The sequence below is a fragment of the Macaca nemestrina genome, chromosome 17, assembly GCF_043159975.1.
Source record: "Macaca nemestrina isolate mMacNem1 chromosome 17, mMacNem.hap1, whole genome shotgun sequence".
NCBI classification, from domain to species: domain Eukaryota; kingdom Metazoa; phylum Chordata; class Mammalia; order Primates; family Cercopithecidae; genus Macaca; species Macaca nemestrina.
This window is the reverse complement of record NC_092141.1, coordinates 71,078,886-71,093,456: the sequence shown is the minus strand read 5'-3', so window position 1 is coordinate 71,093,456 and position 14,571 is coordinate 71,078,886. Positions and strand designations below refer to the sequence as shown.

At 34.9% G+C, this 14,571-nt stretch overlaps 1 protein-coding gene across 9 annotated transcripts in view; it reads right to left on the bottom strand.

The window, feature by feature from the left end:
• LOC105483060 (EF-hand calcium binding domain 3) overlaps positions 1 to 14,571 on the bottom strand; it is a 575,939-nt gene that overhangs the window by 408,335 nt on the left and 153,033 nt on the right. For 8 of the 9 annotated variants that reach the window (XR_011615926.1, XM_071083376.1, XM_071083377.1 and 5 more), the window contains 3 exons: positions 10,833 to 10,904; positions 9,833 to 9,976; positions 8,147 to 8,218 (listed from right to left, as the gene is read on the bottom strand). The exons of the other annotated variant lie outside the window; for it this stretch is intronic. Coding sequence is in view for 7 of the 8 variants with exons in the window: in XM_071083376.1 (XP_070939477.1) it covers positions 8,147 to 8,218; positions 9,833 to 9,976; positions 10,833 to 10,904 (288 nt within the window). In the remaining variant the exon portion in view is untranslated. The remainder of the gene's footprint in view (positions 1 to 8,146; positions 8,219 to 9,832; positions 9,977 to 10,832; positions 10,905 to 14,571) is intronic. 9 annotated transcript variants of the gene reach the window in all.

The following is a 14,571-nucleotide window of genomic DNA, read 5'->3' as shown; positions in this document are numbered from 1 at the left end:
TCATTTTTTTGCTTCTTCCTCACAACTTTTACTCTCCTATTAAAAGTCCTCCCGGCCGGGCGCGGTGGCTCAAGCCTGTAATCCCAGCACTTTGGGAGGCCGAGGCGGGCGGATCACAAGGTCAGGAGATCGAGACCACAGTGAAACCCCGTCTCTACTAAAAATACAAAAAATTAGCCGGGCGCGGTGGCGGGCGCCTGTAGTCCCAGCTACTCAGGAGGCTGAGGCAGGAGAATGGCGTGAACCCGGGAGGCGGAGCTTGCAGTGAGCCGAGATCGCGCCACTGCACTCCAGCCTGGGCAACAGCGTGAGACTCCGTCTCAAAAAAAAAAAAAAAAAAAAAGTCCTCCCAAAAGTGTGGGTGTATTAAGGTTTTAGGAATATATTGTGCCTAAATCTTTACCCTAAATGTTAAAACCTAGTATTTATTTTTTAAACTAAAAGATAGCTACTTACAAGAGTCAAATGCCATAAAATATATAGAAAAAGTGTGATCTAAGGAGTTTCAAGGTTACAGGAAATAGATGTAAGAGTTCTTCTGTGAAGACAATAGAAATGTTAGAAGTTTTTTCAAGCTCAAGCACTCTGGATTCCTCCTTGGTCTTATCTAAGACACTATGAGCTTTCTCCTCTTTTTTAGGAATATAGCCATGCTTCAAGTACTTTAAAAAGGAGTTATACACAAACTTACTCCCAAATAACTCCTGGATGAACAGTGAAATTAAGGCAGAAATCAAAAACTTCTTGGAAAATAACAAAAACGGGGACACAACTTATCAAAATCTCTGGGATGCAGCCAAAGCAGTGTTAAAAGGAAAGTTTATAGCTCTAAATACCTTCATCAAGAAGTTAGAAAGATCTCAAATTAATCACCCAACTTTGCACCTAAAGGAACTAGAAAAATAATCCTAAAGCTAGCAGAAAAAAACAAAATAACTCAAATTAGAGAACTTAATGAAATAGAGATGTAAAAATCCATACAAAACATCGATGAAACCAAGAGTTGGTTCTTCAAAAAAAAATAAGATTGATAGACTGTTAGCTAGATTAACAAAGAAAAAGAGAAGATCCAAATGAGCACAATCAGAAGTGATAAAGGTGATATTACAACTGATCCCACAGAAATACAAAAGATCCTCAGAGACTACTGTGAACAATTCTATGCCCACAAAAGGAAAACTTAGAAGAAATGGATAGATTCCTGGAAGAACACAATCTCCCAAGATTGAATTAGAAAGAGATTAGAAACCTGAATAGATTAATATCAACTTTTGAAATTGAATCAGTAATAAAGAACCTACCAACAACAACAACAAAAAAGCTCTGGACCAGATGGATTCATAGACAAATTCTACCAGACATATAAAGAAGAACTGATACCAATCCTACTAAAACTATTCCAAAAAATGGAGGAGGAAGACCCTACTGAAACTATTCAAAAAAAAATGGAGGAGGATTCCTCCCTAACTCATTCTATGAAGGCAGCATTAGACTGATCCCCAAATCTGGCAGAAACACAATGAAAAAAGAAAATTTCAGGACAATATTCCTGATGAACACAGAAACAAAATTCCTTAATAAAATATCAGTAAACCAAATCTAGCAGTATATCAAAAAGTTAATACACCATGATCAAGTAGGTTTTATTCTTGGGATACAAGGTGGTTCACAATCAAAAATTGTGATTCACCACATAAACAGAACTAAAAGCCAAAAGCCATATGATCAACTCAATATATATAGAAAAAGCTTTTCATAAAATCCTACATCCCTTTATGATAAAAAGAAAGGAAAACCCTAAGCAGACTAGGCATCCAAGGAATATATCTTAAAATAATAAGAACTGTCTATGACAACCCTCAGCCAAGATCATATTGAATGTACAAAAGCTCAGACCATTCTCCTTGTGAACTGGAACAAGGCAGAGATGTCCACTCTCATTGCTCCTATTCAACAAAGTACTGGAAGTCCTAGACAGAGCAATTAGGCAAGAGAAAGAAATAAAAGTCATCCAAATAAGAAATGAAGAAGTCAAACTATCTCTCTGCTGACAATATGCTTCTATCTCTAGAATATCCACACTCCCAAAAGGATCCTAGAACTGATAAATGACTTTACTAAAGTTTCAGAATACAAAATCAATGTACAAACATCAGTAGCATTTCTATGAACCAACAATATCCATACTGAGATTAAAATCAAGAACACAATTCCACTTACAACCGCCAGAAAGAAAGTAAAATACTAGGAAATACAGCTAACCAAGGAGGTGAAAGATCTCCACAAGAGAACTATGAAACACTGCTAAGAGAGTACACAAACATATGGAAAAACATTCCATGCTTACGGATTGGAAGAATCAATAGTGTAAAAATGGCCATACTGCTCAAAAAAATTTACAGATTCAGCATTATTCCTATCAAACTACCAATATTGTTCTTCATAGAACTAGAAATAAACTATGCTAAAATTCATATCGAACCAAGAAAGAGCCCAAATAGCCAAAGCAATACTAAGCAAGAAGGACAAAGCTGGAGGCATCACATTGACTGACTTCAAACTATACTACAAAGCCACAGTAACCAAGACATCTTGGTACCAGTAATAGATAGATACATAGACCATTGGAACAGAACAGAAAACTCAGAAATAAAGTTGCATGCCTATAACCGTCTGGTATTCAACAAGGCCAACAAAAACAAGCAATGGGAAAAGGACTCCCTGTTCAATAAATGGTGCTGGGATAATAGCAAGCCATATGCAGAAGATTGAATCTGGACTCCTACCTTTAACAATATACAAAAAATAAAACAGATCAAAGATTTAAATGTAAGACCTCATACTATAAAAACCCTGGAAGATAACCTAGGTAACACCATTCTGGACATAGGCCTTGGCAAAGAATTTTTGGCTGAGACTTCAAAAGCAATTGCAACAAAAACAAAAATAGACAAGTGGGACCTAATGAAACTAAAGACCTGCTGAACAGCAAAGGAAACTATTGAGAGCAAACAGATAACCCACAGAATGGAAGAAAATCGTCACAAATTATGCATCCAACAAAGGCCTAATATTCCAAATCTATAAGGAACTGAAACCAACAAGAAAAAAAAAAGGCTCATTAAAAAATAGGCAAAGAATATGAACAGACACTTCTCAAAAGGAGACATACAAGTGGTCAACAAACATATGAAAAACTGCTCAGCATCACTTATCATCAGATAAATGCAAATCAAAACCACAATGAGATACCATCTCACACCAGTCAGAATGGCTATTATAAAAAGTCAAAAAAACAACAGATGCTAGCGAGGCTGCAGAGAAAAGGAAATGTTTATACAACGTTGGTGGGAATGTAAATTAGTCCAGCAACTGTGGAACGCAGTCTGAAGATTTCTCAAAGAACTTAAAGCACAGTGGCTCAAGCCTGTTACAATGCCACCACTCTGGGAGGCCGAGGCAGGTGGATTACCTGAGGTCAGGAGTTTGAAACCAGCCTGGCCAACATGGTAAAACCCTGTCTCTACTCAAAACACAAAAATTAGCCGGGCGTGGTGGTGCACGCCTGTAATCCCAGCTACTCAGGAGGCTGAGGCAGGAGAATCGCTTGAACCTGGGAGGCAGAGGTTGCAGTGAGCTGAGATCATGGCATTGCACTCCAGCCTGGGTGACAAGAGGGGGACTCCATCTCAAAAACAAACAAACAAACAAAATTCCCCCAAAAACAGAGCTACCATTCGACCCAGCAATCCCATTACTGGGTATATACCCAAAGAAAAAAAAGTCTACCAAAAGACACATGCACTCCTATAGTCATCACTGACCTATTCACAATAGCAAAGACATGGAATCAACCTGGGTGCCCATCCATGCTGAAGTGATTAAGAAAACATGGTACATATATACCATAGGACACTATGCAGCCATAAAAAAGAATGAAATCATATCCTTTACAGCAACATGGATGGAACTGGAGGCCATAATCCTAAGCAAATTGACACAGGAATAGAAAACCAAATACCACACATTCTCACATATAAGTGAGACCTAAACATTAAGCACACATGGATATAAATATGGGAACAACAGACATTGCAGACTACTAGGCGGTGGGGGTAGATGGGTTAAAAACTACCTATCTGGTACTCTGTTCACTACATGGGTGACAGGATCCATACCTCAAACCTCAGCATCACACAATATTCCCATGTAACAAACCTGCAAATGTACTGCCTATATCTAAAATAAATGCTGAAATTTAAAAACAAATAAATATTAGTTATACAAATCATCATACACTCAAGATTACTGTTCATAACATAAATCTCTAGTTTATAAAACTTTTTTAAATTTAAAAGAGGCAGAGTATAAGTGCACAAAAAGTTACAGAATTAACTTATTAGGTAAGTTAATTTTTTCCAACAAGCCAGATAGTTCTCTCCATCTCCACATGTAATTCTTCAGTAAACCTAAGCCCTTTTAGAATGTTTTAGACTGATGCCACAAATTCAGTTTAAGACTACTCTAGTCCTCCCAGTCATCCCAAAGAGTCCTGACACACCAGGTCACTTTCTCATTCCTAACTGAAATAAAGAGAGAAAAGGAAAGGAAAAGTCCTTCAACAACAGACTTCTTTGGGTAGTAAATCTACTTCTACTTTTATAAACTGGTATCTTGGCCTCTGTATATTTTTCCCTCGCAGCTAATCACCCTCTCTCTGCCTTCCTGGTTCTATTACTTAGTCGTATCTTCTATATTGTTATATACATTGATATCTTTATCTACTATATATACCATTATCTTCTATATAATTTTATCTCTTATATTGCTATATACCCTTTATTCACACATCTCTGCCCTTTACTCATAGGAAATGCCTTTAAATATATATCATATCTAATCTTTATTATTTGGCCAATCTTCTGTTGGGTCGCTCATAACATTCCACATTTGCATCAAAACTATATAAAATGGTCCTTATGTTGATCAAAAAGGATTACAACTGAAATGTATATGGAGATAATTATTCTTTGTTAACAAGAACAACAACTCTTTGTTAGCAACATTTGTTCATCTTTTAGAATAGCAAAGGTTAAAAATGGTTTAAAATGAATTAAACTGCTTTCATTTATAGTTATACTGTTGTCTTAAAACTATCAGTGAATTTAAGGATTATAACTACCTAATAAAACTAGAATATTTTCCCTAAAAACATATGCACATTAAATTATGATATTAATTCAAAAGGCAGTATACAATACAGAAAGAAAAAGGTAAAATTTAAAAGCACAATATTTACCTACCATGACTGCTTCTAAATTGTTGCAGTGAAGTATTACTAAAAATTTCTGAAGACTACATATATACTTTCTAAAGTGGAACACTGGATTACTTGTGAAACTCAAACAACTATATTCCAAAATGTCTATTAAAAATAATACATTTGTGCTTTATAAAAACAAATATAGTTAAGTTTGACTATTTTATTAATGTCAGAATATAACAATGAACTGAAAAATACTTTCCAGCTCAAACCAAAATCAATTTGATGACTCATATCTCTAGGATAAGGTTGGTTTAATGTAATGAATTTTTATGACCTATACAACCCTTTTAAATAATTTGTGCCAATCTCTACAACCAAAGTCTTTAAAAGAAAACAAACATGGTAGAATTTTTTAACTTTTCATTTATGAATAATAAATTATACCCTGCTACTTCTAAGTAATGAATAAATTTAACAGGATCAATGCAAAGAACTAAGCTGTCAAGTTTTTTAAAAATCCTAATTCATGAGCCTACTGATTTTTCCAATAAACCCCAGCAGGCTTGCAGAAGTTTACAAATTGAATATAAAATTTATATGACACTGTAAAAGACCTAAATAGCCAAAACAACTTTTTTTTTTTGAGGCAGAGTCTCGCTTTGTCGCCAGGCTGGGGTGGCACCATCTTGGCTTACTGCAACCTCTGACACCCTGGTTCAAGCAATTCTCCTGCCTCAGCCTCCCAAGTAACTGGAATTACAGGCATGTGCCACCACGTCCAGCTAATTTTTGTACTTGTAGTAGAGACAGGGTTTCACCATGTCGGCCAGGATGGTCTCCATCTCCTGACCTCGTGATCCGCCTGCCTCAGCCTCCCAAAGTGCTGGGATTATAGGCGTGAACCACCATGCCCAGCCCCAAAACAACATTTAAAAGGTAGAACAAAGTTGAAGGGCTGACATTATCTGATTGATTTCAATGTTTGTTATGAAACTACAATAATCAAGACAGTATAATATTAGTGTAAAGATAGACAAAAAAAATGGAACAGAATAGAGAACCCATAAATACACATTTATGAAACATTCTACATATATAAACATTCCACTTATATATAATATTCTATACATGTAATATTCTGTAAAAGTACAAAGGCAATTCAGAGGAGAAAGTATAGTGTTCTCAACAATAGAACAATTACATAACCACATGTTAAAAAAACTCCATACTTTACTCCACATACAAAAATTAACTTGAATTATACATCAAAAATGTAAAACCAAAAACTATAAAACTTTTACAATAAAACATATGATTTTTAAAAACTTGCAAACTTGGGTAAGAACAAGATATCTTACACATGACACCAAAAGCATGGTCCATAAAAGAAAAAAATTGGTTAACTAGACTTCATCAAAATTAAAATTAACCCTCTTTTAAAGGCACTTAAGAAAATGAAGAGACGGCTGGGCGTGGTGGCTCAAGCCTGTAATCCCAGCACTTTGGGAGGCCGAGACGGGCGGATCTCGAGGTCAGGAGATCAAGACCAGCCTGGCTAACACGGTGAAACCCCGTCTGTACTAAAAAATACAAAAAACTAGCCGGGCGAGGTGGCGGGCGCCTGTAGTCCCAGCTACTCGGGAGGCTGAGGCAGGAGAATGGCGTGAACCCGGGAGGCAGAGCTTGCAGTGAGCCGAGATCCGGCCACTGCACTCCAGCCTGGGTGACAGAACAAGACTCCGTTTCAAAAAAAAAAAAAAAAAAAGAAAAGAAAAGAAAATGAAGAGACAAAAGATTAGAAGAAAATATTTGCTAAGCGTGTATCTGGTAAAAGACTTGTATCCAGAATACATGAAGAAATATGAAAACAGGCAACAGAGACCGACCCCATCTCTAAAAAAATATATGTGTGTATATATATTTATAAGTATATATGTGTATATATATATATATGAAAACAAACAAGCCAACTTAAAAAGATGAGCAAAGTTATAACAGACACCTCACCAAAGAATATACACATGACAAATAAGTATATGAGAAAATGCTCAACATCATTAGTCATTAAGAAAATGCAAAATAGAACCACAATGAGATACTACTATATACTTCTTAGAATGGTTAAAATTTGAAAGACTGAATATACCAAGTATTGGCAAGAGTTTGGAGGAACTGAAACTCTCATACACTGCTCTTGGGAATGCAAAATGGTAAAACCAGTTTAGAAAACAGCTCGGCATACTCTTAAAAAGTAAAACATGCATCTACCAAATTCAGTTAGTATATCCCTTGGTAATTGCCCAAAGAAATGAAAGCTTATGTTCATAACAACAATTTGTATGTGAATGTTTACAGAAGCTGTGTTTGTCATAGGTAAAACCTGGAAACAACCTAATTTACCTATATCAGCAGGAAAATAAACTGTGGCATATCTATAAAGTGGAATACTATTCTGCAATAAAAATAATGAACTACTGATGCACACTATACCATGGATACATTTCAAAATAATTATGCTGAGTGAAAGAAGCCAGCAAAAAAGAGCACATTCATTTACAAAAAAATATTGGAAATGCAAAAACAAATTTCTAGTGAAAGAAAGCATATCAGTGGTTGCCTGGGAATGTGGGAAAGGTGGAGAATGGCAAGAGAGATTATAAAGGGTATGAGAAAGTTTTAGGGGTAAGGGATATATTTATTATCTTGATTGTGATGATGGTTGCATAGGTGTGTGCATATGTCTACACTTAATCAAAATATGTCCTTTTAAATATAAAATTATACAGTTTTACATCAATTATATATCATAAAGCTGTTTTAAAAATAACAAGAGGCAATGAAAACTATCTAAATATCTAAATAAAATATTGATTTACCCACCTTCAAATACAGAAGTTGGCTTACTTGTGTTCAAATTCTCCAAAATTTTCTTGAGACTTACATTATTATTTTCTAAAAAGTAAGGTACAAGGATTATGAAATGGCAAAGTGTCAATCCTAATAACCATTAAATAACCATGACAAAGGGTAGGGATGGGAAATTTTTGTAATTTCTAGAAATTAGCAGGATAAAAGTCAATTAATTTAAAATAGTTTTACCCACAATCAATTTTATCAAAACAAGAAATTCTAACTAAAGGAATTTACTTGGCTTAAATAATTAAATTTTGATGCATATATTTTATAGATTTGATGCTAAATGGAGGATGGCTCTTAAAAATATTTCCAGTAGAAAAACCTATGAATTTTAATTAGCTCTCCATGTGCCTATGTTTTCATTATATTTCTAAGACCCAGTTTACCTCTCACATGTAAGAATGGCTTTTATCAAAAGGACAAGATTTAACAAGTGTAGGCAAGGAAGTGGTGAAAAGGGAACTCTTGTACAGTTATGCTGGGAATGCAAATTAGTACCACCATTATGAAAAACAGTATGGAAGTTCCTTAAAAAATTAAAAATAGAACTCCCATGTGATCCAGAAATTTCACTTCCAAGTATATATCCAAAGGAAGTGAAATCAGCATGTCAAAGAGATATCTGCACTCCCATGTTCATTGCAGCTCACTACTCACAATAGCCAAGACAAAGAATCAACTTAAGTGCCCATTCATCAACAGATGAATAGATTTTTAAAAATATGACATCTATCTATATGTTATAAATATATATGCACAATAGAATACTATTCAGCCTTTTAAAAATGAAGGAAATCCTGTCATTTGCAACAACATAGATGAACCTGGAGGACATTATGCTGGGTGAAACAAAGCAGGCACAGAAAGACAAATACTGCATGATCTCACTTATATGTGGAATCTAAAAAAGTTGAAGTAATGGGAGCAGAGAAGACAATGGTGATTACCAGGGACTGCAGAATTTGAGGGGAGATATTGGTTAAGAGAAACAAAATTTCAGTTAGATAAGAGGAGTAAGTTCTGGAGACCTATTTTATTGCAAGGTGACTATGGTTCATAATGTATTGTATACTTGAAAACAGATAAAAGACTACATTTCAAATGCTATCACAAAAAATTATAAGGATTTAAGGTGATAGATATGTTAATTAGCTTGATTTAATCATCCACAGTGTACACAGATTTCAAAACATTACATTGTATACCATAAATATATATTTTTCACTTGCCAATTAAAAACTAAACACTTTTGGACTGAGCGTGGTGACTCACACCTGCAATCCCATCACTTTGGGAGACTAAGGTGGGTGGATAGCTTAAGTTCAGACCAGCCTGGGCAACATGGCGAAACTCTGTCTCTGCAAAAAATACACATTAGCCAGGTGTGGCGGCTACTTGGTGAGCTAAGGCAGGATGGCTTGAGCCCAGGAAGCCAAGGCTGCAGTGAGCCATTATCATGCCACTGCACTCTAGCCTGGGAGACAGCAAGACCCTATCTCAAAATAAAAAAACGAATAAAATAAACACTTTCACGGATCAAAAAATAAAATAAAATATACATATACACAACAGCTATCCCAAGCACATAGTAAAACTAAAACTAGGACTTCGTTAAGCTCAAAATAGATTGCTCTTTCAAAAAGGATTCACCATCAACAGATGCTTGTCTCAAGATCTCTTGGAACGTCTTGTTGCTTACTGGAATTCCGGCACTCAAAAGTTTGGAGCTCAGTTCATTTACAGGCATTGTATCATTTCTGATACTATCAAGAGTTTTAATCTCTCTAAATAAATCTGTAAATACAGGAAGAATAGAAAACAGATAAAGAAGTTGGGGCAAAGCCCCTTTTAAGATATAACATCCACAGCCTACCGTAGAAGACATTATGAGTTAAAGGGCTTTTAAAACATACCTATGGGCTTTGTTTTTAGAAGTCAGTTAAATAATAAAAAATGTTCAACATACCCCTAGCCAGGTAAAAGTTGAGTTTCTGCAATTTATTTTGTAAAGTCCATTTTTTTCAGTAACTGTTATCCCTGAAAGGTGTTTCTGCTACATGCTCTGGTCTTTCACAGACTGCAAAGCTTTTCAAGAACAGGTAGGCAGGAGGTAGCTCTTAGAATGAGGCCAAGAAGCCAAATAGTTGGGGAAAGGAAAACACTAAAAATATAAATTTGCTACAGACTGAAAAACAGTCATATACTATCTTAACATCAGAGAGTGTTTATCTCTTACCAGTCTACCAACTAATTTTAAGAACACTAGATCTTTCTTGTACTTTCCTTAATTAACATGTTTCACTATAGGTGAGGAAAATAAGCATGTGGCTATTAATAAAGGTGCGAGAAAACTGTACTAGAGTAATGGGAAGGATGCATACTTTTACAATAAAGCATAATACTGAGACAAATTATTTGCTTTAAGGAAGCATATTCTAGGTATGTAATTCTAAATAATTCATTATACAAAAGCATAAATTGAATATGATAAGGAATAAGAAAGCAGATTACAACATTTCAAATAAAGCAAAGCAAACTTAGGAAAGTGTTGAAAATACAGAGAGAAACAAACTATATTTTAGAAAATATAGGATACCGTAAAATGACCTAAGAAACTGGTTTTCAATTTTTATTATTTTACTATACTTACTGTTGAATGGTGTGGATGGTTTAGGTGAATTAGTGAAAACATCAATTACATCTTTTAAGATCACTTTCCTTTCTGAAAAGTTAAGAAATAAAGTAGGATTTAAATAAAGCAGATTTTAAATTCATTAAGGCAGGAATCTGGTATTATTTTAATATTTCATCCAGCTTTCAAACCCCAGTGATCATAATGCATAGTAAGAAATACTTCTTTGATGGACATTTGGGTTGGTTCCAAGTCTTTGCTATTGTGAATAGTGCCACAATAAACATACGTGTGCATGTGTCTTTATAGCAGCACGATTTATAATCCTTTGGGTATACACCCAGTAATGGCATGGCTGGGTCAAATGGTATTTCTAGTTCTAGATCCTTGAAGAATCGCTACACTGTCTTCCACAGTCGTTGAACTAGTTTACAGTCCCACCAACAGTGCAAAAGTGTTCCTATTTCTCCACATCCTCTCCAGTGGGGGAGGGGGAGAGGGATAGCATTAGGAGATATACCTAATGTAAATGACAAGTTAATGGGTGCAGCACACCAACATGGCACATGTATACATATGTAACAAACCTGCACCTTGTGCACACGTACCCGAGAACTTAAAATATAATAAAAAAAAGAAAAAAAAAGAAATACTTCTATATTGTGAGCACACACACAAACAAAAATACAAGTTTTATAAAGCAATACTCACCCTTATTATAGGTGATACACTCTAATATCTTCTAACAAATTTCAAGTTATGCCATTTCATTTTTTAAATACTATTCAAGACCTATTACATTTATTTCACAACTGACACACAGTTTTAAAAATGATAAACAGGTTATATAGTACAGATATATATACACAGTAATTTTCATTAAAGCATATAAATACAAAGAGTATAAGAGAATGTGTAGGGCTACCCCCTGAAGAGATGTTTTTTACCCAACAAAAACAGCAAAGGAAGAGACCAGAAAAAGAAAGAAAAGACATACTTTTCCTTTGCAAAAAAAAAAAAAAAAATCTGGTGACAAAGAGGAAAAATTCAATTTTTTCTTACTATCATTACTTCCTAATTGACACTGAAACAACAAACAAACAAAAAACTATACACAAAAGTAAGTATATAAAACTAAGACTCCCTTTTCCAAGCAAGTAAAAATCCTTAGGAAACCTAATAGTCAAATGTCAATTTCTTCTGAATAATCCATAACACTACACATAAATATTTCTTGTTCTTTGGAATAACAGGCTTAAGGATATGCTACCCCGAAATGTAACATTGTGACAGAATTGGATATTTAAGCTGAAGGAATCTAAGAAATATCAGGTGCAAGAAGAACTCTGTGATCTCCCTTGTCTCCCCTGAAGCAGGTCTTGATATCCTCATATGAGAGGTGCTCTTCCTATGAAAAAAAAAAAGAGTATCCTTATCTCCGAAGATGGAGGGATGCTGAGAGGAATCAAAACAAACAGGCCATGCTACCTTTAGCTATACTTAGCTCATAGCCACTCTTCTGTCCTCTATTTCATTTTCCATGACTTTCCACTCTTCATCAAACCTAGCGTAAAAACATCCAGATTTAATCACTTTTTCAGGCTTTTATTTTCTTATGAGGGTTCCCATGTCACATAAAACTTACACCAAATAAACTTGTGTGCTTTTATCTTGTTAATCTGTCTTTTGTTACAGAGCCTCAGCCACAAACCTGAAGGATAGAAGGAAAATATTTCTTCTCTACACTTAACTGGAGACTGCTTCAAAGATTATAAACTGTTAGCCCACATACTGAATACAGTACGAGATTTAGTGATTTTCATTGACCTAGAGAGTGTAATAGTAGTTATTTTTAAATTTGAATTTCATTATCTTTACATGGGATATATACTCTCAAGTTACTCCATAATTCTCATCACTTCGTCTTACGCTAACTTATTTTATTAATTTGTATTTCATGCCTGACTGCTAGACATTTGAGTTAGATGCCCTTGGCCTGGTTCAAATATTATCCTTCTCTGGAAGCCTACTGTAATTTATTTAAAATGTCACTATTAGAGCTATAACACTGTGCCTCTTGGATTGGCAGGCTAATTTGACCCATCTTTCCCCTCCCTCCTATTCTAAGCAATTACCTTGGCCTTAAGTAGTATTTCCTCACTCCTCTGATTTTTGTTAACTTAATGTTTTTGTAGAAACTGCTTTTGCAAAAGCCTAAACCCCTTGAAGAAAATATACCAAATGCCTAAAGAGAGAGATTTTGACAACTGAGGGATTTCTTCTGAAAAGAGAGAGAGAGATCTGATAAGAAAGAATGAGAATTTCTCTATGAGAGCATCCATTCCCCAACCCCACCCACCCTCAAGATGCAGGACTGCCATTGTCTTTATCAACTGAATGTCAGTAGAAACACAAGGAAAGGGAGTTTAAAAGCTCTTCCTCCATGCCCATTGCCCTTTCCCAAATTGTAGTGTGACACTGGATTGGGAGGGAGTCCCAGTAAATAACCAGTCAGCCCTCAGGGTCAGATTTAATTCAATTAAAAGAAAATAAAGCAACTGCAATTTCTGGTACTATAGCAGCTAGACATCCGGATTAACCCTCCTACTGAAGATGACAAAAAAATCTAAATAAAATATTACTTATAAAAAATCTTAACTGCTTCAATTTGCTGCCAAGAAAGTAAGAAATTCCCAGGCCAAAAAAAAAAATTGATGAAGAGCTCTAACTCAAAGCACAGTATCTACTTTTTCAGGCAAAGAGTGTTTGCCAAAGACAAAACAAAAACAAATGGAATGAATTTTAGTTTATATTTTCAAAGGCTCAGACAAAACCTAGGTTCCTCCCAAACTGCACATTTATACTCCTTTAACTTATAAAACTGCTTAACCTAGCATTCAATACTCGCAAAAAATATCAATAATAAAGAAAGGTTCCTCCTTTACAGGTAATTTGACTCTTCTCTCTGGCTACCTTTAAGGTTCTCTTTCTTTTGGGGTATGCTGCAGATACATCCTGATATATCTTTGTATGGATTTCCTTTTATTCTATGTGGAATTCACTGGACTTCTTGAATCGGTAGGTTAAGGTCTCTCTCAATTCTGGAAAGTTCTAAGCTACCGCCCCTCAAATATTTTCTCTGCAACCACTCTATCCTCTCTTCTCCCCCGTATTGATGTATATTTTTTATACCTCTTCCTTCTATCTTCTATGCCTCTTAACCTATTTCCTATATAATCTGTCTGGCTGCATTGTGTACAACTTCTTCAAACTAATTTGCAGTTCATATTTCTCTCTATGCCTATGTTTAATCTGCTGATATTCTTGTCCACTAATTAATTTTGATTATTATATTTTAAATTTCTAGAAGTTGTCTCTTTTTCATATCTGTGTGCTCTTTATAGGCTTTAGGTTCCCTTAGATATTTTCAAGTTTCTCTTTTATTTCTTTGGAAGAATACAGAAGAATATGACTACAGAAAGAGTGAAATTTTTAAAATGGAAGATATGTACACCAGAAAAAATATTACTTCAGGCTAGACTGGCATCAGAGAAAATATACTTTAAGGCAAAAGCCTTACTGACAATGAAAATTCAACTTACAACAGGGGAAAAAACAGTTTTAATATCTTTAGGAATCTATAACAAGTTTAAATTGAAATACATCTAGTAACAAAGACTTGAAATATATAGAGCAAAAAATTGACAGAACTACAAGGAGAAATAAACAAACTATCATTACTGAAGATTTTTAACAC